At 41.7% G+C, this 27774-nt stretch overlaps 1 protein-coding gene across 1 annotated transcript in view; it reads right to left on the bottom strand.

Moving 5' to 3' along the window:
- Nucleotides 1-27774, bottom strand: part of INO80D (INO80 complex subunit D) — a 1521357-nt gene that overhangs the window by 1152322 nt on the left and 341261 nt on the right. Inside the window, exon 3 of the mRNA XM_044075859.1 lies at nucleotides 22482-22728. Within this exon, the coding sequence (XP_043931794.1) occupies nucleotides 22482-22699 (218 nt within the window). The 5' untranslated portion in view covers nucleotides 22700-22728. The remainder of the gene's footprint in view (nucleotides 1-22481; nucleotides 22729-27774) is intronic.

Genomic DNA, 27774 nt, shown 5'->3' on the forward strand with positions numbered 1-27774 from the left:
CAGAGACGCTTAGCAACATATCACTTTCCTATTAACTACATAGTGACCAAATTCTACAAACAGCATAACTGCACTCTAAACTATATAGTTAAAACAATGTTTAAAAAGGTCACACAAGAAAACCAATTAGTTAAAAACTAAAAAAGAAAAATCCAGCAAAGCTTGAATTTCTACTGTGTGATGCCTTAAACCTCTTCAATCAGAGGCAACATGGAATATACGTAAATTACTAAGGATATCAGGTATTTTAGCTAAATGGAATTCTGAATGTCCATGACTTTTAGGTTTATAGATATCAGTTGGGTATGACTACCCTGTATTTCATTAAAGGGTAATTTACATATAGCCCATGTTGCCTCTGACTGAAGAGGTTTAAGGTATCACATAGTGGAAATTCTAGCTTTGCTAGATTTTTCTTTTTTAGTTTTTAACTAATTGGTTTTCTTGTGTGACCTTTTTAAACATTATTTCAGTTTGTTAGTTGGGATATTTTGTAGACACCCTTAGGTTTATGGATATCAGTTGGGTATGACTAGCCTACTTTTCCAACTGATGATGTCATAAGAAGGCAGAAACATGCATATCCACAGTTAGAGGGGTCTGGCTTTATTGGCCTGAAAACATCCATAAAAAGACTTAAAAGTAAAAGACAAAAGTCATGGACATTCAGAATTGCCATTTAGCTAAAACACCTGATATCCGTAATTTAAATATACCCCATGCTGCTTCTGATAAACTATAGTTAACATATGCATAAAATATACATAAAAATACTTTTTAACAATCTGTGAAAATAAAATACTAACTAAAAATACATATGAGACAACTAAAAATACAAAAAACTTTGTTATAAATATATCCAATACAATCTTTTCAACCTCCTTGCTTCTAAAGTGGGTTTGATTCAAATATGGTCATTTAACCCTGGGCCTGTGTGTGCCCCAGTGTCAGGATCCATCTAAGTTATATCTGTTCGGTCATACTGACTATAACCCCTCTCTTGTCATTCAACAGCAAGAACTCTAAGACCAAGAATTTGAAACTGTGTTCATTCCCCATATTACTAATGTGTTTAGCTATGGCGCTACATTTCAAACCTCTGCGGGCACAATATAAGTGATCTCGAACCCTTTCCCTGAGCCACCTGTTAGTCTTGCCCAATTTAAAGCGTTGGTATTTTCAATGCTGCTATTCTGATTATTTTGAACATTATTCCCTTTGTCTATGGTTCCGTTGCCTTTAAATTCCCTAAAATTACTGCTGCTACAATTTTAGCCAATACATTTGATTTCATGTTCAAAATAAAAAATCAGAATAGCAGCATGGAAAATACCAACGCTTTAAATGAAGCAGAGGCTAGTTCCAATAATGATGTCTTACATGGTTTAAACAACCCTTTTCCCCTCAAATCATCAGAGGCAAACAACAATGGGACAACAAACAAGGGAAGGGGAATGTGGAGAACAGAAGGAAGGGGAAATATCGGAAGAGATGGTGCGTTTATGCAAAATTTACAATTTAAGTGATTTAACACTTAGTGAGGTCCAGAAAAAAAGTATTACAGAAAGGTTTCTCTTTTGTCCCTCCTGTTAAAGCCCCATTAACTGATACTATTTTGGATTTAAAGATACATATTAGAAAATTAAATCTCAACTATGCATTTGATGGGATAGAATATAGGAATAACACTGACTGTAAAAAACCTAGTAGTGTTAATCCTAAATTAACATCTACACTTAAAGTTTTCAATGAATTATGTGAAAATGACATCAGGTGTATTTGTAACAACCAGGGAATGTATATAGGCAATAGCAGAAATACAAATAAAAGATCTTTTTGGGATAAAAGAGGGATGAAAATTTTAGTTGATCTTAGAAAGAGTCAGCAGTACAGATTTGTGACAGAGGATAAAGGGAATGGGTTGGTTATCATGAACATATCTGATTACCAAATGCACATGAAAGAATTATTAAAAGATACAAAAAACTATCAACTAGTTAGTAAAGATACAGTTAGAAATAATTTTCATAAAATAGATCAACATTTGATGGAATTATTGAATAAAAACTACATTCATTTGAGTACTTATGAATTTCTTTATGTTGAGAAACCTTTGTTGGGGATTCTCTTTGGAATTCCGAAAATACATAAAGATGTAACCAACCCACCCTTTAGACCCATTGTGTCAGCCATAAAAGGGTAAAACTGTTAACATTTCTCATTACTTGGACCACTTATTGAATCCTTTAGTGGTCAAGACTCCCTATTTTTTTTTAAAGATTCTTGGGAATTCTTGGACTTGCTTAAAAATTATACATTTACAGGTACAGAAACGCTGTTAGTCACTGTAAATGTGGTGTCTTTTTACAGCTCCTATCCCCAAGATTTGACCAGTAGAAGTGTATAAAGTTTTTTTTAAAGGAACACACTACGTTTGATGATGTAATGGTTCAGTCCATCAGTTTACTACTCGATTTGGTTTTAAAAAACATCTTTTTTCTATTTGATGGGAAAGTATATAGTCAGACTTGTGGGGTGGCCATGGGTGCAAAAGTAGCACCTTCTTACGCTAATTTAGTGATAAGATGGTGGGAATTGTCCTTTCTAACCAAGCTGGAGAGATTTAAACATGTCTCCTTTTATAGGAGGTTTACTGACAATTTGGTTTTCATCTGGAATGGGTCTACTGATAAGCTGAATTAATTTTTCGAAGATATGAATAGACGTGCTGGGACCCAATTTTGTATTAAGTGGAGTTGGCATGAATGTGCACTTCCTGGACTTGGATATAACTATGAATATCGAAGAGAGGAGATTTATCAGCACAGTGTTTAGAAAAGACACGTATACCAACAACTTTCTCCACTATGAAAGTGGGCATCCTTTATTCATGAAGCTGAATCTAGTCAGGGACAGATTATACATCTCAGTAAACTGATTTCAAAAAATGAAAATTTTATTTGTGAATCAAACAAACTTTTAAACATGTTTGTCCAAAGAGGCACAAGTTAAGGGAAATTTTGGAACGGGTATTATTGGTTAGGATGGAAAAATTCCCACCAATTTTAACTAGTGGGTTTATTGCTAACAATAATAGTAACAGCAATAGTGAGAAGATGAACTGTGCCTTTCCTATCCCTATTAGCTTAGATTGTAACAACATTAAACGGGCTATTTCTGACAACTGGAAAGTCATTTTGGGAAACTGATTTAGCTATGGTGTTGGGCGAACATCCATGTTTTATTTATAAAAAGGTTGCAAGTCTGAAGTCCATATTGAAAATAGGAGAATATAAAACTGTCAGAGGACCTACAGCTACATACCAAGTCACAATTGTACATTCATTGATTCATCTAGAAATACATTTTTTCCTCATATTAGAAGGATGGTGGTTAGAGACAACATCCCCATATTAGAAAATATACTTTCCTTCTTCACACACAATTTTCACAAAGAAATCATTCTCCTGGGGGACGTGAATATCAACTGGTTAACTATCACTAATGACCATTCCAAAATTAACATTAATTTATACGACTTCTCTCAGCTCATCACCCACCCAACCCATTCAAATAACTCTCGCACCACTCACAGCCTTAAAGACTGGATACTGGTATCCCAACCTTCAAAATACCACAACCCCCAAACCTTGCCAAACCGTACAAGTGATCACTCACCAATAAAATTACTAGGTTCTCTCCCCAACTTTCTAAGCCACCAAGGTATCACCTGCTGCAAACTCTCTAACTTTAACTCTGACACTCAACACCCTTCTCTCTAAAGTTAATTGGGACGTTCTAAAATACCTCCCCCTAGACGAAGCTGTCCTTCACTTCAACTCTACCTTTCTAGGCATTCTAGACTCTCTTTCTCCTATTCGTACCATATGCATCAAATCTACAGTTTCACCCTGGCTGTCCAAAACTACTCTCAACCTTCTGAAAAACAGAGACGAGCTTTGGAAAGCCTTGGAAAATTTGGTCCCAAACTAAACTTTCTAATGATCTGCAAAAATACAGAGAAGCTAAGAACTTAACAAAGAAATACATAAACAAAGATAAAAAGGACTTTTACTATAACCCTCCTACTGCACTAAAATCAAACTCAAAAAAATTCTGGCATGCCACTAACCAGACACTGCACCCAGGCAATCCTTCTTCCCCAATCCAACACCAGAAAAAACATGCAAAGAAATTGCTTCCTTATTTAACTCCTACTTTATTGACTCCATATCCAATCTATTTAAGCCTAACTCACCGTCAACTCCAAACCCTCCTGTCATAAGCCCTCCTTCCACCACATCCCTCTCAGACACCTTCTCCCTCAAACCAGTACCAACTTCCTTTATCAAGACTCTACTATCCAACTTAAAACCCTGCTCCGCATCTACAGATAAAATTCCTCCTAACTTTCTCCAACTAGCATCTGAGTCTGTTGCCCTACCAGTATCTATTCTAATTAATCGCTCAAACACAGAAGGAAAAGCCCCAACTATATGGAAGCAGTTTCACACTCTTCCAATACACAAAGGCGTCAACTCCTCAGATATCTCAAACTTCCGTCCCACTGCTATCTTGTCCTCTCTTTCCAAAGTTCTCGAGAAAAGTGTGTTCACAAACAAGCCATGCAATATCTTACCAAACATAACCTTCTAACTCCTACTCAACACGGCTTCAGACCTAGACATAGCACTACCACAGCGCTCTTATCCTTTCTCCACACAGTCTCTCTTGCCAGGGAAGACCACAAGCTAGTTTCATGCCTACTTCTGGATATGTCCAAGGCATTTGATACGGTCTCTCATCCTCTCCTTTTAAACAAATTACAATAACTTAACTTCGCCCCTGAAGTTGTTTCATGGTCCTCTAGCTACCTCTCCAATCGAACCCAATCTGTAAAATGGCAGTCTGTACTCTCACCACCTCTACCAGTCAAAATGGGTGTTCCTCAAGGCTCTATTTTAGGGCCTTTACTCTTTAATATTTTCATTAATAAACTATTCTTCCTCCCCCCAGTCTTCATTAGTTCAATGCGCTGATGACTCGACCATTACTACTATAGCCAGCTCCATTCTGCCACCCAAACTGCCTTTAACTCAACTGAAACATGGCTGACAATTGGCCCATACTCAAACAAAAAAAAAAAAAAAAAACTACTACTGTTCCTCCCAAAAAATCTGGCCTATATCAAATCTACTTTCACTATTCTATCTCTTAACAACATCCCCATGCAAGTAGAACCTAGCACCTAACTCTTAGAAATTACCATATACGATGAATTGAAATTTGATATACATATCAATAATTGTATCAAAAAGACCCATCAAAAACTCGGACGCCTCTACAGATCTAAAAAATTCCTTTCCCCTGAAGCCAAGATTACACTTTCTCAATCGTACCTCCTACCCAGTCTTATGTATGGCTCCCAGATCCTTACTAATCTTGACTCTACCCTTGTCACCAAACTTAAAACCACCTACAATAAAATTGCTTGCTTTTCAGCACATCAACTCTATAAATCTCATCACTGCATCTCTCTAAAACTAATGAACTGGTTAGAACTACTCACCAAATTTTACTCTCACAGCTCTCCATTACTTACTCTATCCTTTACTTGCCTTCATATTCTCCAACACTCATGCCACTCATCTCCTACTACTGTCCCTCCAGACAACTAAGAAGCTCTAATGAAAAGTTACTCCAAATCTACAAACCCAAAACTAAAACTGGATGTAAAATTTATAGCTACCACTCATCCATCTCCTGGAATAAACTGCCTCAAGAGATAAGGTCCCTTACCAACCCAAAATTATTCAAAGCAGCTTTAAAGGAACACCTCAAAAATCACTGGTACTGCGCCACTGCAGTCAGCCACCGTAAACAATATAGTACAGTTTTGTACCTACCATAAATGTAGATGTTCGAGTGTTCACACTGCTGCAGTCATTGCACTTGGGTTATCCTGCCATCAGGCGGTCCCGCAGTCGGCCAGAGTTCCAAAGTCTTGGTCCAGCGTCGGTTTCTGTCGCTTCTTCCCTGACGTCTGTGCGCCAGGGGTATACAAGATGCATCCGACGTTATTTTCTTCAGTTTTTCTTGCCCCAGATGTCAGGTTCCCCCAAGTAGGTAGGCAATACATATTGCTAATAAAAAATATACATATAAAATAAACACAATTCCTTCAGATACAAACAAATACACCACAAAGGTTGTATAGGATAGAAAGGTATAGATAAGTCCAGCTACTTCAGAGGGGATGGAGGGAGGGTAACCTGGACTGCAGCAGTGTGAACACTCAAACATCTACATTTATGGTAGGTACAAAACTGTACTATGTTCATCGTGTTACACTGCTGCAGTCATTACACTTGGGTAGAATCCCAAAGCTAAGGTTGGGTGGCTGGCCTATAAAGAGGATTGGCTATGAGGCCCTGCAGAACTGCAGTGGCAAATCCTGCTCTGGATTTAGAGTAAAGAGGCAAGTGGTAATGCTTGGTAAAGGTGTGCACTGAACTCCAAGTTGCAGCCTCCAAAATTTCCTTGGTAGGTACTCCTCTGAGAAAGGCTGTTGAAGTGGCTGTTGCCCTGGTGGAATGTGGCCTAATGTTATTAGGGGACTGATTTTCCATGCTGTGTGTATCAGTAACGAATACAGTGTCCTATCCATTTGGATATAGTCTGCTTTGAGATAGCCTTGCCCTGTGATCCTGCAGCATATGCTACAAACAGTTGCTCAGTTTTCCTGAAAGCTTTTGTTTTGTCCAAGTAGAAGCGTAGCTGCCTGTGTATGTCCAAAGAGTGCAGAAGTTTCTCCCTTTTATTCTGGGGGTTTGGATAAAAAGTTGGCAAATGGATGGTTTGGTTAAGAGCCACACTAGATACCACCTTTGGCATAAAGGTAGGGTTTGTCCTTAAAGAAACCCTGTCCTGATGAAAAATTATAAAAGGTTCCACTGCCATTAATGCCTGTAGCTCTGAGACTCTTCGTGCTGAAGTTACTGCCAGGAGCAGAGCTGTTTTCCATGATAAAAATTTTAGATTGGCTGTATTGGCTGGCTCAAAAGGTGGCAGGATCAGTTCTTCCAAAACGAAATTGAGGTCCCAAGTTGGTGTTGGTGCTCTCCGGGATGGTCTTATGTTTTTAGCCCCTCTGAGGTACTGCTTTAGCAAGGGATGAGAGAATAAAGGAGGATACGTGTCGTAATGTGCTGAAATGGCAGAGGCGTGGATCTTAATTGATGAGGACAGGCCTTTGTCCAGCATCTCAGTTAAGTATTGTAAAATCTGAGGTATGTTTGAGACAAGAGGGTCAAGGCTTTGAGCCTGGCTCCAGGCACAGAATCTCTTCCATTTTTCTGAGTAAGCTTTCCTGGTGCTAGGCCTCCTGGCCTCCAAAATGACATCCATAACAGCTTTAGAGAGAGGTGTTGCCTGTTTGACTAATGAATCTGCCATGCAGCTAGGTTTAGGGTTTTGAGCTGACCGTGCAGGATCTGATTGTTTTGTTGAGTCAGAAGGTGTGGAATTTGAGGCAAAATCCATGGTGGGCCTTGAGCTAAGTTCTTTAAGATTGGGTACCAGTGCTGGCGTGACCAGTCTGGAGCAATCAGGATCATCTGTGGTTTTTCTTGTCTGGCTTTTAGGAGTACCTTTGAAAGGAGAGGCAGTGGTGGGAAGGCATAAACTTTTAGGCTTTTCCAGCTGAACGAGAGAGCATCCACTTTCCATGCTTGTGTGTGATAAGTCCTTGTGCAGAATTTTTGTAGTTGGCAATTCAGTGGGGAGGCAAAAAGATCCATGTCTGGGCATCCCCATTTTTGCGTTACTATGTTGAAGATTTGTGGATTCAATTTCCATTCGTGAGGGTCCATGACATTTCTGCTTAGATTGTCTGCCAGAGTATTCATCTTTCCTGGCAGGAATTGTGCTTGCAGATGAACTTGATACGTTACAGCTGTGTTCCACAAAGTCATGGCTTGCCTGCATAATGGATAAGAATGAGTGCCCCCTTGCTTGTTTATGTACCACATTACTGTGGTGTTGTCTGTCTTTAATAATAATTGTCCTGGATGCAGAAGATCCTTGAAAGCTGTTAGGGCATTTTGAAAGCCAACATCTCTTTTTGATTGATGTGAAGATGCATCTGGTCTGTGGTCCACTTGCCCTGAATGCATTTTCCTGCCATGTGTGCTCCCCAGGCGTAATCCGAAGCATCTGTTAGAGTCTGCCTGGCTGTGGGTAGGGTAAAAGGCTGACCTTTTGTTTAGGTGATATGCCTGTGCCCACCATCGAAACTCCTGTTGTAGGCAGGGAATCACTGGTATTACTGCTTCTAAACTGTGAGAGTGTTGAGTCCAAACACTTTTTAGGTACCATTGTAATTTCCTCATATGCAGTCTGGCATATGGTATTAGTAGTATGCAGGATGCCATGAATCCCAGGGCCTGCAGAATTTTTCTTGCAGGGAGATGGGACTTTTTTGCCAGTAATTGAAAATATTGAGTTAATTGAATGTGTTTGTCTGGCGTGAGGTAAGCCATCTGGGCCGTTGTATTTAAGCTGGCACCCAGGAATATAATCTGTTGTGAGGGCACTAGTTTTGACTTCTTTTCGCTTACTGTGTACCCTAGAGAAATTAGCAACCTTTGTCTCTGCTTGAATGAGGCGGTCGTCGAGGTATGGATATATCTGAATTCCTTTTTGTCTGCAAAATGCAATTACTGGTGCCAGGCACTTTGTAAAGACCCTGGGAGAAGTTGATAAGCCAAAGGGCAGTGCAGAGAATTGGTAGTGCATTGTACCAGCTTTGAATCTGAGGTATCTTCTGCAATTTTGTCTGATAGGGACATGCAGGTATGCCTCTTTGAGGTCCACAGTAACAAGCCAAGCCTTCGCATGGGAAGAAACTGCTGTAATGTCAACATTTTGAATTTCGGAATATCCAGGTAAGTATTTAGAATTGAAAGGTCTAGTACGGGCCTCCAGGCCTTGCCCTTTCTGGGGACCAGGAAGAGTCTTGAGTAAAATCCTTGTCCTTGTTCCTGTTGTGGTACTTTTTGAATAGCTCTCATGTCCATGAGGGCTGTAATTTGTTTTTGTGCCTCTGCTCATTGATTCTGTGGCAGGTCTGGCATTCCTTTTAGCCTTGGTAAAGTATGAAAGTGGAACCTGTAACCTTGAGACACAATATTCAGAACCCATTTGTCTTGGGTGATTGTTTGCCAGTTTTGAGAAAAAAGTGCTAGTTTTCCCCCTAAGGGGGCTGCCAAAAGGGAGTGCTTGGCGTACGAAGGGGGAAGTCATTGGGACTGTTTCCTGTAAGGTTGAGACTTGTCCTCACCTCCTTTTGGGGTTGAGGTGCCCCACTGTCGTTGTCTGTTAGAGTCTTGGGGTTGAGATCTGCCTCTTGGGCATCTGTATCTGCCTCTCTGTGGCCTGTCGGACACTGGAAAGGACCAATTCTTTGTTGGCCAATTTCTGCTAAATCGAGGTGGCTGTACCTGTAAGAAATCCTTGACTGTTTGCATAGATTTAGCCTTATCCTCCATTTTCTTTAACACCTCTTCTGCCTTAACACCAAACAAGGTATCATGCTGTAAAGGAGCATCCAATAATTTTGCCTTAACATGATCGGGTAAACTCTGTTCTTTTAACCAAGCATGTCTTCGAATCACAGAACCTGTAACTGCGGCTCTACAAGAGGCCTCTAAAGAATCAAAACCACATTACAGAGTATGTTTTCCCACCTGTTCAACTGTATGCAATAAATCCTGCATTTCTTTACAGTCAAGAGCTTCTGAGCTTGCAAGCATTTTCTGTTTTAACTGAGCCATTAAATATTGTTGGTACTTAAGCATGTGAAACTGGCAAGTTAAAGCCTTTACTGCTAAAGTTGCAGAAGTGTAAACATTCTTCCCCCATCTATCCAAAGCTCTGGAATCTCTGTCAGCGGGTACTGGATTTTTTGCAATGGAAGCCTTAACCCCTTTTGGACCCTGGGAAATAGTTTCTGGATCAGCAGAAGGGTTTTTATAAAGAAACTTGTGAGAGTCAGGGACTGTATAATACCCATCTGGCTTGGCTGGTGCAGGGGGCAAGAATCAGGAGATAAGCTGGATTCAGAGAACACATCATCCACAATATCTTGCACAGGCGGAATAGCCAGGGGCCTGTGTTGAGGCAATAAAAGGAAATCCCTGAGCCTTTCCTTGGATTCTGAATAATCCTGACTTTCCCAATGGAAATGCTCCCTCATGGTATGTAAAGTTTCCCCAAAAGAATAATCCTCAGGAGGAGAGGCTGAAGGGATAGATTCTTCAGCATCAGAGTCTTCATAGGGGGGTAGAGAGTATCCCTGGTCTGAAGAGGAATCAGAAGAAATGGAAACCTGATCAGAGGAATCATAGTCTGTATCCTGCCTAGGCCTTTTCTCAGGAGGGGGATGGGAACACCTGATTAGAGTAATGAGGTCTTTGGCCATTTTAAGCATCTGTTTCTTGGGCATGAAGGACTGTCCAGGAGAATGCTGTACTTGCTTCTTTGTCTTTAATGGTACTTTTGTCTTGGCTGTTGCTTTAATGGTAAGTTGGGAAGGTCTGAAAACACCCTCAGAAGCCGATGCCTGATCAGCGGCTCCGGGCCCATCTGAGGGATTAGTTTCCGTAGGCCCAATACCTTGAGTTTCCAGAGGCCTAGTTGTCTCCACGTGGGAGTTGGAGGCGGCCTGTGGCTATGAGGTAGCGGGTGTCAGGGGCTGCGAAAGCGCCTCACTGAGAACCGGCGAACTGGCAACTGGCTTAGAAGAGGTTTCATTGGCGGTTTTGGACCTTGGATGCCTGTCTTTATCCTTGTCTCTGCATTTTTTTGGAATTGCAGTCATCGGTTGATCCGACGGCATAGCATAATTGAACCTTCGGCCAAAGTAGTGTAAAGCAAAATCAAAATGTCTTTTTATAGTGCGTTTATTAAATCTAGCACAAAACCGACAACTAGTGATGTCGTGATCAGGGCCTAGGCATGGAATAAAGTAAGAGTGGAAGTCCTTATGAGGTATTTGCTTCCCACAAGAAATACAATTAACTTTTTCTGACATCGGTCTGAGGCAATAAAAAAGTTTCCCCGATGGGGTACTTAGCTTTATTGAAGACTTCAGATCTGAAATTCGACTTCGAAAATCTCAGGAGTCGGCCAACCGGCACTTGCGAACTGCTTCTGCTTCGGGCACCGCGCGGCAAGAAAGACTGAAGAAAATGGCGTCAAATGCATCTTATATACCCCTGGAGCACTGACGTCAGGGAAGAAGCGACAGCAACTGACGCCGGACCAAGACTTTGGAACTCTGGCCGACTGCAGACCGCCTGATGGCAGGATAACCCAAGTGTAATGACTGCAGCAGTGTAACACGATGAACATCCACTTTATCCCTCTTTCTCTCTCCTCTAACCTACATACTATTCTACATTACATACCTCTCTCTCCTCTAGTTCCACGTTTTCTATCCGCAACATCCAGTCTCATTTCAAATCTAATTCTACCCATATAAAATCCCTATTATGTCTAGCCCCTTCCTCTAACCAATTTTTTTCCCACTGCCTCTTATTTCCAACCTCCCTCCCTCTCTCCTAGTCTTGATTCTTAACCCCCCCCCCATGTATTATCTCCACTCAACTCCACAGTTTACTTCTATACTATGCTCTGTAAAGCCTTACTGCTAAACTACTGTTTAATCTTGACTGTAATGTAAATATTGTAAATAGTTTTTTTGCTTACTCTGTTAGAATATGATGTGTAATCTGTACGCTAAACTGTTACTTTCTGTACTCTAATGGAGCTTTTCTCCCCGGGTCACTGCCGAAAAAGGGCTTTCTGCCCAGCCAGACTAACCCAGTCAACAAATGTAAAATAAATAAATAAAATAAAGGTAGATATAACTAAGAGTTTTGGTATAGTATACTTGGTATCGTGTTGTACCTGCCATAATTTTTATGTTGGAAAAACCACAAGAGCATTATACAAAATAATTTATAAGCACCGTTTGGCTATTATAAAGAAAGACACTAAAGTACAGTTGTGTACACTTATCATAAATGTAGATGTTCGAGTGTATTCACTGTTGCAGTCATTACATTTGGGTAATATGCTGCCAGGTTGCCCTCAGTCAGCCTGATTAACAAAGTCTTGGGTCCTGCATCGGTTACTGTCCCTTATTCCATGACGTCAGGTCGTCAGGGGTATAAAGCATGCAGCCGATGCCAATACATTAGTTTTTCTTGCCCCAGATGTTAGGTGCCCCCCAAATGGGGAACAAAATATATACAAGTAATTAAAAACACAAAAATATACCTCCAAACAAAAGCAAATACACCAAAAAGGCTTTAAGCACAGTAAAAGAAAATAAAGGTATAGTAATAGAAAAACAGGGGGCTGGAGGGAGGTTAACCAGGACTGCAACAGTGAATACACTCAAACATCTACATTTATGGTAAGTGTACACAACTGTACTATGTTCTTTGTGTTTCACTGTTGCAGTCATTACATTTGGGTAGATTCCCAAAGCTATGGTTGGGAGGATGGATTTATACAGCATTAGGACCAGCTACAAGGCCCTGCAAAACAGCAGTGGGAAAGCCAGCTCTGGATTTAGAGAAAAATGGTAAGTGATAATGCTTGGTGAAAGCATGAATTGAACTCCAGGTAGCAGCTTCTAGAATATCCCTCGTAGAAACACCTCTGAGAAAGCCTGTAGAAGTAGATGCAGCCCTGGTGGAATGAGATCTGATCCCCTGGGGGATAGGTTTTCCATGGTGCTTATAGCAGAAATGAATACAATGGCTTATCCATTTAGAAATGGTTTGCTTTGAAATAGCCTTCCTCTCTGCCCCTGCAGCAAATGCTATCAGCAGTTGTTCAGATTTTCTTCGAGATTTAGTCCTGTCCAAGTTTCTTCTAAGTTGTCTGTGTACATCCAATGAATGCAGAATCCGCTCCCCCTTGTTCTGTGGATTGGGAAAGAAAGTTGGAAAATGAATGGACTAAGAGCCACACTGGATACCACCTTGGGCAAAAATGATGGATTGGTCCAGAGTGACACCCTGTCCGCATGAAAGACGATGAAAGGCTCCACTGCCATAAGGGCCTGTAATTCAGATATTCTTCTAGCTGAAGCGATTGCTAAAAGGAAGGCTGTTTTCCAGGAAAGAAATTTTAAGTCTGCAATAGAAGCTGACTCGAAAGGAGGTAGAGTGAGTTTCTCCAATACAAAGTTAAGGTCCCAGGCACGGGTTGGAGGTCTCCTGGGTAGTCTCAATTTTTTGGCCCCTCTGAGATACTGCTTTAGCAGAGGATGAGAGAAGAGGGGGGGGGGTCCTGTGTTGTAATGAAATGGCTGAGGCATGGATTTATATGGAAGAAAAAGACAGGCCCTTGTGAGCATCTCAGTTAGGTATTGCAAAATCTAAGGTAAATTGGGTGCTGCTGTGCTCATCCCTTGAGATTGATTCCAGGCACAGAATCTTTTCCATTTGTCAGCATAAGATTTTCTAGTACTAGGTCTTCTTGCCTCTAAAATGACATCCATCACAGGTTTGCTGAGGGATGCTAAGGGGGAATTTAAATGATTAGCCAAGCTGCAAGGTTCAATGTTTGGAGCTGAGGGTACAGAATTTGGTTCTCCTGCTGAGACAGTAAAGGAAGGTGTCTGAGACAGGTGCCACGGTGAAATTTGTGACACACTGTGGGTACCAGTGCAGGCGAGGCCAGTCTGGAGCAATCAAAATCATTTTTGATTTGTCCTGTTTGACTTTTAGTAGAACTTTGGAGAGCAGAGGCAGAGGGGGGAAGGCATAGATGGATAGGTGTTTCCAGCTGAAGGACAGAGCATCCACTTTCCAGGCTTTTTTGTGACGAGTTCTTGTACAAAATTTGTCCAACTGGTAATTCTGGGGTTAGGCAAAAAGATCTATGTCTGGGCTCCCCCATTTGCATGTCAACATGTTGAAAATACGTGGTTCCAGTTTCCATTCATGTGGGTCCATGAGATTTCTGCTTAGTTCGTCTGCCAGAATATTCAGCTTTCCTGGCAGGAATTGAGCTTGTAGTTGTACTTGGTAGCTCAAGGCCATCTTCCGCAATGCCATGGCTAGTCTGCAGAGGGGGTAGGAATGTGTACCCCCCTGCTTGTTTATGTACCACATAACCGTGGTGTTGTCCGTCTTTATCAGTAATTGTCCCGGATGAAGGTAGTCCTTGAAGGCTGTCAGAGCATTCTGTACAGCTAGAATTTCTTTTTGACTGATATGAAGGTGCATTTGATTTGGGCTCCATTTGCCCTGAGCACACGTCTCAGCCCCCATGCAAAGTCTGAAGCATCTGTAGTTAGGGTTTGGGTGGCAGGGGGTGGTGTGAATGGCAGTCCCTTGTTCTGGTGGCAGGCCTCTGCCCACCATAGGAACTTTAGGTGCAGGCAAGGTATGATGGGAATCACTGTTTCCAGGCTGTGACAATGCTGACTCCATAAACTTTTTAAGTACCACTGAAGTTTCCTCATATGCAGTCTTGCATATGGAATTAGAAGGATGCAGAAGACCATGAACCCCAAAGCTTGCAATATTTGTCTTGCAGAAAGCAGGGTTTTTGTGGCCACCTGTTTGAAGTAAGTCACCAAATGAAGTTGCTTTTCTGGTGTAAGTAAAGCCATCTGGGTAGTTATATTCAAGCTTGCACCCAGGAGTATAAGTTTTTGAGAGGGTACCAGTTCTGATTTCTTTTCGTTTATAGTGTACCCTAGACAAGTTAGAAGCCTTTTTACAAACGCCAAATGTTTTAGAAGAATCTCCTTTTTTTCTGCCTGAATTAGACAATCGTCCAGGTATGGATATATTTGGATATTTCTTTGCCTGCAAAATGCAATTACTGGAGCCAGGCACTTTGTGAAGACCCTGGGCGCAGTAGATAAGCCAAAGGGCAGTGCAGAAAATTGGTAATGCAAGTAGCCTGCTTTGAAGCGGAGGTATCTTCTGCAAGATTCCCTGATTGGGATATGCAGGTAAGCCTCTTAAATCTAAAGTTGCCAATCAGGCATCTTAGCCTAGCATAGGAAGTAACTGGTGAAGAGTAAGCATCTTGAATTTTGGAATGTCCAGAAAGGTGTTTAGAGTAGATAGGTCCAGAATTGGACGCCATGATTTGTCTTTTCTGGGTACCAGGAAAAGTCTGGAATAGAAACCTTGTCCCTTTTCCTCTTCTGGCACTAGCTGAATAGCCCCCATGTTCAAGAGGGAAAGTACTTGTTTCTGGGCCTCTGCCCACTGACTTGGGGTCAGGTCTGGCCATCCGCTTGGAGTTGGCAACGTGTGGAAATGAAATCTGTATCCCTGGGATACTATATTTAAAACACATTTTTCCTGGGTTATAAGTTGCCAATTTTTCACAAGAAAAGCCAGTTTTCCCCCCAAAGGGGTGGCTAAAAGGTAAGTGCTTGGTAACTGTAGAGGAAAGTCATTGAGACTGCTTACCATAGGGAGGAGTCTTGTTGTTTCCAGATTTGGAAGAGGAAGCAACCCATTGCTTAGCTCTGAAAGTCCCTTGGAACTGAAACCTGGTGCCTTTGGAATGCCTGGGTTTGAGTTGAGTGGCTCTCGAAGGAACTGGAAAGGACCAATTCTTAGTAGGCCAGTGCCTACTAAATCTTGGAGGTTGCACCTGTAAGAAATCCTTCACAGTTTGCATTGATTTAGCTTTATCTTCCATCTTTTTTAAAACTTCTTCAGCCTTATTACCAAAGAGACGGTCCTGTTGCAAAGGGGCATCCAACAATTTTGCTTTAACATGATCAGGCAGAGATTGCTCTTTGAGCCAAGCATGCCTTCTTAGCACAGACCCAGTCACAGCAGCCCTGCAAGAGGCCTCCAAAGAATCAAAACCACATTGCAAAGTATGTTTTCCAACCTGTTCAGCTGAATGCAATAAATCCTGTAAATCTTTATTTTCTACACAGTCAGAACTCAACATAATTTTTTGTTTAAGCAGTCCCATGATATGCTGCTGATATTTTAGCATATGAAATTGGCAGTTTAAAGCCCTGATTGCCAAGCTTGCAAAAGTGTAAACCTTCTTACTCCATCTATCCAGCGCCCTGGAATCTTTATCAGAAGGGGTAGGATTTTTAGCAGTAGAACCCTTGGGGCCCTGTGAAACAGTTTCAGGATTTTTGAAAAGGAATTTGTGGGAGTCAGGAACCCTGTAGTACACTGGATCCTACCCAGTTCGGCTTTGTTAAGGGCAGATCCTGCCTCTTAAACCTGGTTGATTTCTTTGAAACAGTCACCAAGGCCATTGACGAGGGGAAGGTGGTCCACACAGCCTACCTGGACCTCGCAAAAGCCTTCGATACAATACCCCACTCGGGCATTATAGATAAGCTCACCAGCTTAAATATAAACCCCTATGTCACTAGATGGATTGCAAACTGGCTCAAGGACAGAACCCACATGGTTAGAATTGCTGGAGCCATGTCAGACTCCAAACCAGTTACAAGTGGTGTCCTACAAGGCTCAGTCCTGGGACCTCTCTTGTTCGGTAAATATTTCTCGGAGGTACAGGCCAACACGGAAGGACTGTGGCTGACCAAGTTCGCAGATGACTGCAAACTGGGTGCCATAATCGACTCTCCAACCGACACAAGCATCCTCCAAAAGGGCCTCATAGAAACAGACAACTGGTGCCAGAGCCATGGCCTCAAGCTAAATGCCAAAAAGTGTATAGTCATCCCCTTTGACAAAAAAAAAGTGCCCACAAATTACCACACAGGTGGTAATCCATTAAGTACAGAAGAAGTAATTAGGGACCTGGGAACCCAAGCTGATAGCAATCTCTCATTTGACAACCACGTGGCCAAAGTGGTTAGAAAAACATTTTATATAGCCCACCTAATCATGAAGGGATTCACATCTAGATCAGGGGAGGTCATCGTGCCTCTTTACTCATCCCTCATCAGGCCCATAATTGAGTACAATGCCCCTTTTGGGATGTACCTTACCAGACACCTGCAGCAACTGGAAAGACCCCAAAAGTACCTCACCAAGAGGATCAAAGGGCTCAAACAGATGCCATATGCTGCCCGGTTAAAGAAACTCCAGCTCTACTCAGTGGCATACCGCCTGTTCAGAGGCGGTCTGTGCCTGACGTATAAAGCCATGTCCAACCCGGAATTAATGGACATGCTGCACCTCAGAAAATCCAAATCCCATCGAGCTACGAGCTCGAGAGACTTGAACCTCAGCACTGAAATAAATAGGACATGCTGGAGGGACAGATTCATAACCCAGAGGCTTCCTTCACTCTAGAATAAAATCCCAGTCCAGGTTAGGCAGAGTCCCTCATTGTCTCTCTTCAAGAAGAATCTTGATGAGTGGATGGGAGTTCGTAGGTTTACCCCGGGTATCACTTCTGTGTCACTGTTAGACAGAGGCACAGTATTCTAACCTCGAAAAAGGGCATAGCAAAATAAATTTAAAATGGGTGGCGAAAGCCAAACACATTCTGGCTAGGCTTATAAATGCCCTAGGGCAGATAGCCTAGTATGAACCTATCTGTCTGGCTTACAAGGAGCCTGAGGCAGAGAATCAAGAGCCATACTAGATTCTGAAAACACATCAACAATGTCTAGAACAGGAGGTATAGCCAAAGGCCTATGCTGAGGAAGAAGAAAATCCCTAAGCCTCTTTTTACATTCAGAAAAATCCTGACTTTCCCAGTGAAAATGTTCCCTTAAGGTATGAAAAGTTTCCCCAAAAGAAAAATCCTCGGGGGGAGAAGCAGAAGGAATGTAATCCTCTGCATCAGAGTCCTCATAAGTAGGTATAGACAAATCCTGTTCATTAGAAGAGTCTAAAGAAACAGAATCCTGTTCAGAAGATTCATAGTCAATTTCTGCCCTAGGCTTCTTTGAAGGTGGGGGTTGGCTACCCCTGATTAAAGTAATTAAATCTTCAGCCATTTTGATCATTTGTTGCCTGCACATGCGGCCCAGGCATCGTTTTTTTTTAGACAGATCGAGATTTTGGCCTTAATATTGAAGATGGCGTCGGTTTAATATACAAATCTGTAGGCCTGAACACACCCCTCAGAAGCCGGTGCCTGCACAGCGGCTCCAGACCCATCCAAGGTAGAGACATCCGCAGGTTCCATTATTGAAGCATCTCACGGCATACCGGACTCCGAATGGGTCTCAGTAGAGGCCTGTGAATCAGAAGTAGCAGGTATCAGGGGCTGCGAAAGCGCCTCAATGAGTACTAGCGAACTAGCGAATGGCTTAGGAGAAGCGTCGTCAGCAGTTTTGGACCTCAACAGCCTGTCTCTGTCTTTTTTCTTTGCGTTTTTTAGGTATTCCGGTAGTTGGATTGCTAACAGACGTCATTTCTGGATAATTAAACCGTGATCCAAAATATTTAAAAGCAAAAAAGTACCAACGACGGATAGTGCGTTGATTAAATAAAGTACAGAACCGACACCAAGGTACGTCGAGGTCAGGGCCTAGGCAAGGAATACAGTACAAGTGAAAATCCTCATCAGGTATTTGCTTCCCACAAGTAATACAATTATTAACTTTTACTGACATTGGTAAGGAGCAAGAAAAAGTTTCCCCAATGGAGTACTTAGCTTTTTAGTTGAAGACTTCGGTTCTGAAACTCAAAAACGAAAATTTCAGGAGTCGGCTGACCGGCACTTGCGAACTGCTTCTGCTTTGGGCACCGCGTGGCAAGAAAGACTGATGTAATGGCGTCGAATGCATGTTTTATACCCCTGACGACCTGATGTCATGGAAGAAGGGACAGCAACCAACGCAGGACCCAAGACTTTGTTAATCAGGCTGACTGAAGGTAAAGACTGCAACAGTGAAACACAAAGAACATCAATGCGTTAGCCAAACACGCTTTAGAGTGCTTTAATTTTAAAAAATTTATTTTCTTTGTATTGGATGGAATGGATTTCACCCTTCACCCCTTTTGTTACAGAATTCAATAATGCTCTTGAAATCAAAGAACTAAGATGGCAAGTATTCTTGAAGGCAGACCAAATTACTGGTCTGAATGAGACCTTAAATGTAAAATGTCTCTAACAACAGGTTATACTATTAAGTCAACCAATTTTATAATTGCATATATTGCTATAATAATGTGCCATTTTAAAGTTGGTGTATATAAATGCATGTTTAAATAAATATTTTTATACAAAGATATATACATATATATATTTAAGAAAGTCTTTAAGACTATTAAGTAATTAGATAAATGGAAGTTGACTGGATCACTAATTAGTGAATTGTTTGTATTTAAACTGATGTATGGAATTGTCTGTTAGTTCTGAAGAAATTTATTTGCATTAAACGAAAGAAAGCGCCCGACTATTATTCCTGGTGTGGACAGTCATTTTTTAGTCTTTTTTCATGTTTTACTTTTAATGATCATTTTATTTTCGTGGAATTGGGTGTTTTTAACTGAAACTGTTGCAATAAAAGAGCAAAATCCCATGATAGGAGGAACTCCCCGGTCAGCCTCAGTAAGAAGCTGAGATCCCTCATAAAATCCTCCAAAGCTAGTTACGAAAACAAAAATTGTCACTGATTCTAAAGACAACCACAAAGCATTCTATAGCTATGTCAAGAATCTCAATGGCAACACTCAGATCTGCTCAGAGTTACAGCACAATGGCACTAAATATACAGAACCAACTGAAATTGCCAACATCCTGGCAGACAGGTTCAGTGCTAACTTTACACCCCTCTCACCCCCTAAAGGGCCCATCTCTATACCAGAAGAATGCAAAGTTCCTGTAACCACGGCTGCACAGGTAAAAAACACACTCTCCACAGCAAAGAACACAGCATTCATGGGACCTGATAACATCCCAGGCTGTTTTCCACACGAAGTACAGAATGAACTGGCACCCCACCTAAGCACCATGCTCAATCATAGCCTCACCTCAGGCTTTGTGCCCACTGAATGGCACACAGCGACGGATATCCCACTCCACAAAGGGGGGAGCCACCACAAACCCTGGGAACTACCGCCCCATTACCCTAATGAGCCTGGTCTGCAAGGCCATGGAACATATCATCATGGAACTTATAAACAAAGACTTTGGTAATCTCCAAACTCTGGACCCCACCCAGTTTGGGTTTGTAAAAGGTAGATCATGTCTTTTAAACCTGACAGATTTCTTTGAAGTAGTCACCAAAGCCGTAGACGAGGGTAAGGTGGTTCACACAGCCTATCTAGATCTCGCCAAGGCTTTTGACACCATCCCCCATTCTGGAATTATAGATAAACTCACAAAACTAGGTATAAATCCTTATGTCACAAGTTGGGTTGCCAACTGGCTCACTGACAGAACCCACACTGTGAAAGCAGCAGACTCCAAATCCGACTTTAGACCAGTGACAAGTGGAGTACCACAGGGTTCAGTCCTGGGTCCTCTCCTGTTTGGTATCTACTTTTCTGAAGTAAAGGCTAACACAGGTCTTTGGCTAATGAAGTTCGCAGATGACTGCAAAGGAGGAGCCATAATCGAAACTCCTAACGATGTAGACATCCTACAAAAAGGCCTCACTGAGACAGACGCCTGGTGTCAAAGCCATGGCCTCAAGTTCAAAGCAAAAAAGTCCACTGTCATCACCTTTGGTAAAAACTCTGTACCCATGAGCTACCACACAGGTGATAGTCTACTTAACACTGAAAGTGTGATAAGAGACTTTGGGACAAAGTGGACAGTAGTATCTCCTTTGATAATCACATCGCCACAGTAGTCAGGAAATCCTTCTACGTGGCACACCTCATCACAAAAGGTTTCTCATCCAGGAAAAAAAGAGGTCATTGCTTCCCTCTACTCGTCGCTCATTAGACTCAGTACAATGCCCCATTTGGTATGTACCTCACAAGACATCTACAACAACTGGAAAGGCTGCAGAAATACCTCACAAAGAGGATTACCAGCCTCAAACAGATGCCCTACACAGACAGTCTCAAAAAACTCCAGCTTTACTCTGTTGCATATACCCTACTTAGAGGCACTCTCTGCCTAACATACAAAGCTATGTCAAACACAGAGCTGTAGGACATGCTCCCCTTAAAGAAATCCCAATCCCTCCACACTACACGCTCTAGGGACCTAAACCTTGTCACCACAATAAACAGAACATGCTGGAGAGATAGATTCCTGTCCCAGAGACTTCCCATACTCTGGAACAAACTACCTATCTATACCAAACAAAGCTCCTCATTAGCACTCCAAGAAAAATCTTGATTGGATGGGAAATATGAAATTCACCCCGGGGATCACCTCTGTGGCTCTGCCAGACAGGGGCACGGGAAAATACTTTTCTTGGATGATGACAGCCAGGGTACCTTTTTGTCTAGGCTTATATAAGCCCTAGGGCCAACAGCCTAGTACCTACATATATATATATATATATATATATATATATATATATATATATATATATATATATATATATATATATATATATATATATATATATATATGTGTGTGTGTGTGTGTGTATATATATATATATATATATATATATATATATGTGTGTGTGTGTGTATATATATATATATATATATATATATATATATATATATATATATGTGTGTGTGTGTGTGTGTGTATATATATATATATATATATATATATATATATATATATATATATATATATATATATATATGTATATATATATATATATATATATATATATATATATATATATATATACACACACATACAAATACGTGTGTGTGTCTGCATGTATGTGTATATATATATATATATATATATATATATATATTATACACACACACACACACACACACACATATATATATATATATATATATATATATATACATACACACAGATGTACACATATAGACATGTAGGTCGACAAATGCTCTGGGATATCACAGGATGAGCTGAAACTGTTGTTGGAACCAAGCAAGTCTTGTGACCCCTGCTCAGCTTCCTGTCACTGCAAGTCTTGTTAGGGCAAGCAGTTTTAGAAAATGAGCAAATGCATTCATCAATAATATGTTAATTAACCACCAAATAATCTATGTGTTGTAAAGTAAGTGAATAATGAGCTACAAGTTCTGCACAAAACTGTGACAATGCATTATTCAAAAGGGCTTTAGTGTTAGACTTTAGTACAATAAAATGTCTGAGTGACATGGACTGTTAAGTCTCTCTGACAAACCCACTTTCAGATCTATGCTTACTGTGGAAAAATAACAGACCTTACTGCAACTCAGAATTTGGTGGAGTCCACATAGCAAAATTAGAAACATCATCTACATTTGACAAAGATCATTGAATGCAAAAGCCATAGTTAATAATTCTGCAACACAGACACTTAACAAAATACAAGCTAAGAGGCTACAGTTAATGTACACTTCAAAAAATGCCTCAGCAGGAATGTCTCTCACCTGCGGTCCTCAGCTTTAGGAATAGGGTTGGTACACCTTTGGCTGTTATATTTTGCAACATATTCACATTGTTTGAAAGGAGCAGTCCTATCCTCCAGAACGTGGCGAATACAGAAAGCGTAACCGTTAAGTCGTCGCTGCTTGCAGAGTTTAGGGCTGTATGAGCATAAGGGCTTGTTATCCACCTCAGAGAAGTGTATGTGTTTACCTTCATACATCACGTGCCTTGTCTCCTTGTGAACATCAGCTTAAAGGAAGAAAAGAAAAAGGAGTTTAAAGGAAGAGATACTGTATTAATTTAAAGTTTTTTTGTCAAAAGGCACGTCTACTGGTATGGCCAAATATTTAGCAAACAGCTCTACCTTTGCTTCCAGACACATTATATTCCTCTGTAGTCCTTGCATCCAATTTAGCAATACAGTTTGCTGCTACACCATCCTCTACGTAAAAAAATCTACATAGATTTGATACCGCTGTTTGTGACGGATACCTCCTCTCCTACCATCTGCCTCAGACTTATCCCCACAATACTCTATTTAATATTTTACAAAAACAGTTAACTCCACTTTTTCCAGTCTACAACTCACAGTGTTCCATTTCCCTAAGTCTGAAATCATAACCCTTTTCCTTCCATCCACTTAAGTACTGTTATGTGACTATACTCCTCACACATGTAAATGTTCCAATATCATATCTTTATTAGAAAGGCTCGTCCAGACTCTGCTACACTTTGCTGTGAAGGAAAGGTTAGTTTGCTTTTTATTTGCTGTATTTTGTATTATTTTATTGACTTTTTATATTTTGAATACTGTGATTTGTTTCCTTTACCTTGTGTTTTACTTGTATTCTGCTTTTAACTACATATTAAAATTTCAAGAGAGACCACAGCTCGGTCTCTTGTGCGTCAGACAGAAATTTTTTTTCCACCCTCCCACCCGCTTACTGCCGTGTTCTTAAATGCCACTGTCTTTCTAGTTGCCTGCCTCATGTTAATTTGACCATATATCATACTTCCTCTCTGCTTTCACTGGCTTGTGAGAGTAAGCACAACATTATCATTTTTGTGAAATCACTCCCCTTCAACTATTTAAATTTATTGACCATCCTACTGTATTCCATAGTACCAGAATACAAAAGTGACCACCCCCTTTCAATCTATCTTGCTGTTTTAAAAATAGTGACTCTCCACTAAAACTTAACTTTTTAGGCAGGTAAAACTTAAGTTACATACTTTCACATCTATTTTATCTAGTGCACACTGCCATGTATAGGATAAACCATTTTTTTTCATCTTACCTCTAAGCATCCCTGTGACTAGCACTTGCTCCAATACCTGCTGGAAAGCACTAGGAAGCCTTAAACTGATACAAGCTCTCAACTTTCCTTGTTAATAAGGATAACTTAATCATAGGCACTAAACAGCCTATAATTGCTAAGAACCCTACCAAGGTAAAGGGGAAAAAAAAGCACCAAACCAGGCATGTCCAAGGGTCAGCTTCCAGTGATTTCTCCTGTCCACCTGGTGAATCTGGGCATACTGGGACAATGCAGCAATTGCCTCATGTACACAGACAGCCCTCTGCTCCTACCACACAACACTACAACCTCAGAGAGATGCACTTACATAGCCAAAATGGAAGCAAAGCTCTCTCCACCCAAGATTGTGCTAGACAACCTGCCCAAGCAACAAGGACCTCCGAAGCTGAAACGCAAACAAACACCAATCACAACCAAAGTGTCACATAGCTCACAACACCAGTGTGCCACCCAGCATCAGCCCCTAAGACAAGACAATGTACCCACCACTTTAGTCATAGGTGACTCTATAGCCAGGCACACTGATGTCCCACTCACCAGGCTGAACAAGGAGAAAATTACAGTCAGCTGTCGGGTGCCAGGATCCGCCACATAACGCATGCACTCAAGTCACTCCACAACAAGTACAAATATGACTCTGTCATTGTCCATGTTGGAGTGAATGACTTGAGACATACCTCCCTGGACTACATGAAGAGAGACATGGAACAGCTCACAGATCATGTGGCCTAGGCAGGTAGGACTCTAGCACTGAGTAGCATCCTGCCTTCACCCAGAATGATACCACAATATAAGGACAAAATGACTGACTTCAACAATTGGATAAGCTTCTGGAGTCATTCAAAAGGGACCCAGTATCTGTCTGCCTAGGCCGACATGATCGACAAACCACGATGCTTTGCCAAAAATGGTATGCACCTGTCGCCCCTGGGATTCAGGTCACTGGCTAAGGCTCTTGCCAACCCTACAGTGGCTTTTTTAGGCAAGGTTCAAAGGACAAAAGCACCACCGTAACAGGTACAAGCATGCAAATTCTGAAGGTAATGCTACTCAGGGCTAGAAGTCTAAACCTCAAAATGCATTCTCTTGAGGCACGCCTAAAAATGGAGAACATCAATATCTGTGCAGTAACTGAGACCTGGTTCAAGGCTCCAGAGAGCACCCCTGCAATACCAGGCTACAACTCTTACCACACTGTTCGGCCACCAAACCAGGACCGAAACACTAAAGGTGGAGGAGTGTCCATATTCACCAAGGATATTCACACGACCAGGCTAGTTGCCCAACACAATGCGTCTGAAATTCTCCAAGTGCAGCTAACACTAGGTAAGACTGCAATCCAAATTGTAGCTAGCTACAGATCCCCCACCATGCCCCAAGATTCTCACTACACCTTTCTAAACATACTGGAAAATATTAAGATACAACCAAACACCCTAATACTGGGTGATTTCAACTACCCTGCCATTAACTGGGAAAACTACTCATGTACCAACACCTTTGCCCAACGGTTCTTGGAATTCATAAATTCCAATGCCATGGATCAACTAATCCATAGTCCCACCAGGTGCTCCAATATCCTAGACCTGGTCATTACCAACATGGGAAATCGATACTCCACACCTGTGGTCACCCCCTCGTTGGTCAGGTCTGACCATAAGCTAATCACCCTTAACATCCATATCCCCCACCCCCCAGTAAGGAAACCTCCATAAAAAACTTCTCCAAAGCCAACTTCATGCTACTCAAGTCAGAAGGGACAAACTTCATGACACCCATGCAGACGGGAACTGAAAGTTCGACTGCTGAATCCTACACTAAGGCACTGTATGAGCACATCTACTCATGCATGAATCGTGCCATCCCAAATAGAACCAAGATGCTCTCCTCCAAAAAAAGGAAGCCAATATGGTGGTCCCCTGCCATAAACAAACTTTACAACAAAAGGAAGAAACTGTTGAGGAAAAGAGGAAAATCCCAGGATGCAAAAAACTCCCTTACCAGCCTCAGTAAGAAGCTAACATCCCTCATAAAATCCTCCAAAGCTAGTTACAAAAATAAAATTGCCAAAGATTTCAAAGACAACCACAAGGTGTTCTATAACTATGTCAAGAAACTAAATGGCAATGCCCAGATCTGCTCTGAGGTACAACAAAATTGCATTAAATATACTGATCCCAAGGATATTGCCAATATCCTGGCAGATCAATTTAGTGCCAACTTCACCCCCCTCTCATCCCCTAAACAGCCCATCTCAATACTGGAAGATTGCCAAATTCCGGTAATAACGGCCACACAGGTAAAAAACGAACTCTTGAAATCTAAGAATACAGCATCCATGGGACCAGATGCCATCCCGGGCTGTGTACTACATGAACTACAAAATGAACTGGCACCTCACCTAAGTGTCATGTTTAATCATAGCCTCACCTCAGGCTTTGTGCCCACTGAGTGGCACACAGCTACAGTTATCCCACTCCACAAGGGGGGATCCACCTTGGATCCCGGGAACTACCGCCCCCATCAGTCTGACAAGCCTGATCTGCAAGGCCATGGAATGTATTATCACGGAACTTATAAACAAAGACATTGGCAACCTTCAAACACTGGACCCCACCTAGTTTGGGTTCGTGAAGGGCTGATCTTGTCTCCTGAACCTGACTGGCTTCTTCAAATCAGTCTCCAAAGCCGTGGATGAGGGTAAGGCGGTCCACACAGCCTACCTGGAACTCACCAAGGCCTTTGACACCATCCCCCACTCTGGAATCATAGATAGACTTACTAAGCTGGGCATTACTCCCTACATCATTCGATGGGTTGCCATCTGGCTTACTGACAGAACCCACACTGTAAACATAGCAGACGCCAAATCCAGTTCCAGACAAGTGGAGTACCTCAGGGTTCAGTCCTGGGAACGCTCTTGTTTGGCATCTACTTCTCTGAAGTACAGGCCGACACTAAGAGACTCTGGCTAACAAAGTTTTCACATGACTGCAAACTGTGAGCCATTATTGAATCCCCAAATGATGTGGATACTCTACAAAACGGCCTTACAGAAACAGATGCTTGGTGCCAGAGCCATGGGCTCAAGCTCAATGCCAAGAAATGTATAGTTATCCCCTTTGGGAAAAAAACATGTATCTGTGAATTACCACATAGGTGGCAGTACACTAAACACTGAAAGTGTGATAAGAGACTTAGGGACACAGGTGGACAGTGGTCTCACCTTCAATAACTACACCACCACAATAGTCAGGAAATTCTTCTATGTGGCATACCTCATCACTAAGGGCTTTTCTTCCAGAAAAAAGAAGGTCATTGTCCCACTGTACTCATCCCTCATTAGAACAATTATAGAATACAACGCCCCGTTTGGTATGCATCTCTCAAGACATCTGCAACAACTTGGAAATACTGCAGAAATACCTCACTAAAAGAATCACAGGCCTAAAGCAGATGCCCTACACTTACCGGCTTAAAAAACTCCAGCTATACTCTGTCGCATATCATTTACTCAGAGACGATCTCTGCTTAACATACAAGGCCATGTCAAACCCAGAGCTGTTGGACATATTACACTTAAAGAAATCCCAATCCCAATCCCTCAGAGCCACATGCTCCAGGGATCTAAACCTTGTCATCACAATAAACAAAACATGCTGGAGGGATAGGTTCCTGACCCAGAGACTCCCCAGACTCTGGAATAGACTGCCCATATATGTCAAGCAGAGTACCTCCTTTGGGCCTCCTCAAAAGGAACCTTGATGATTGGATGGGAGATAGGAAATTCACCCCGGGGATCACATCAGTCCCCCTGTTAGACAGGGGTCCAAGGAAATAAATAGTGTGGGAAGAAACAGACAGGGAATTGTTATGGCTAGGCTTGTATAGGCCCTAGGGCTAACAGCCTAGTACCAACCTATGAACCTTTGAATCACTGGTGTAGTAAGACTCATTATCCACAGGAACTATTAGC

This window comes from Protopterus annectens, chromosome 6.part1 (assembly GCF_019279795.1).
Source record: "Protopterus annectens isolate FY-2018-M chromosome 6.part1, PAN1.0, whole genome shotgun sequence".
NCBI lineage: Eukaryota > Metazoa > Chordata > Ceratodontiformes > Protopteridae > Protopterus > Protopterus annectens.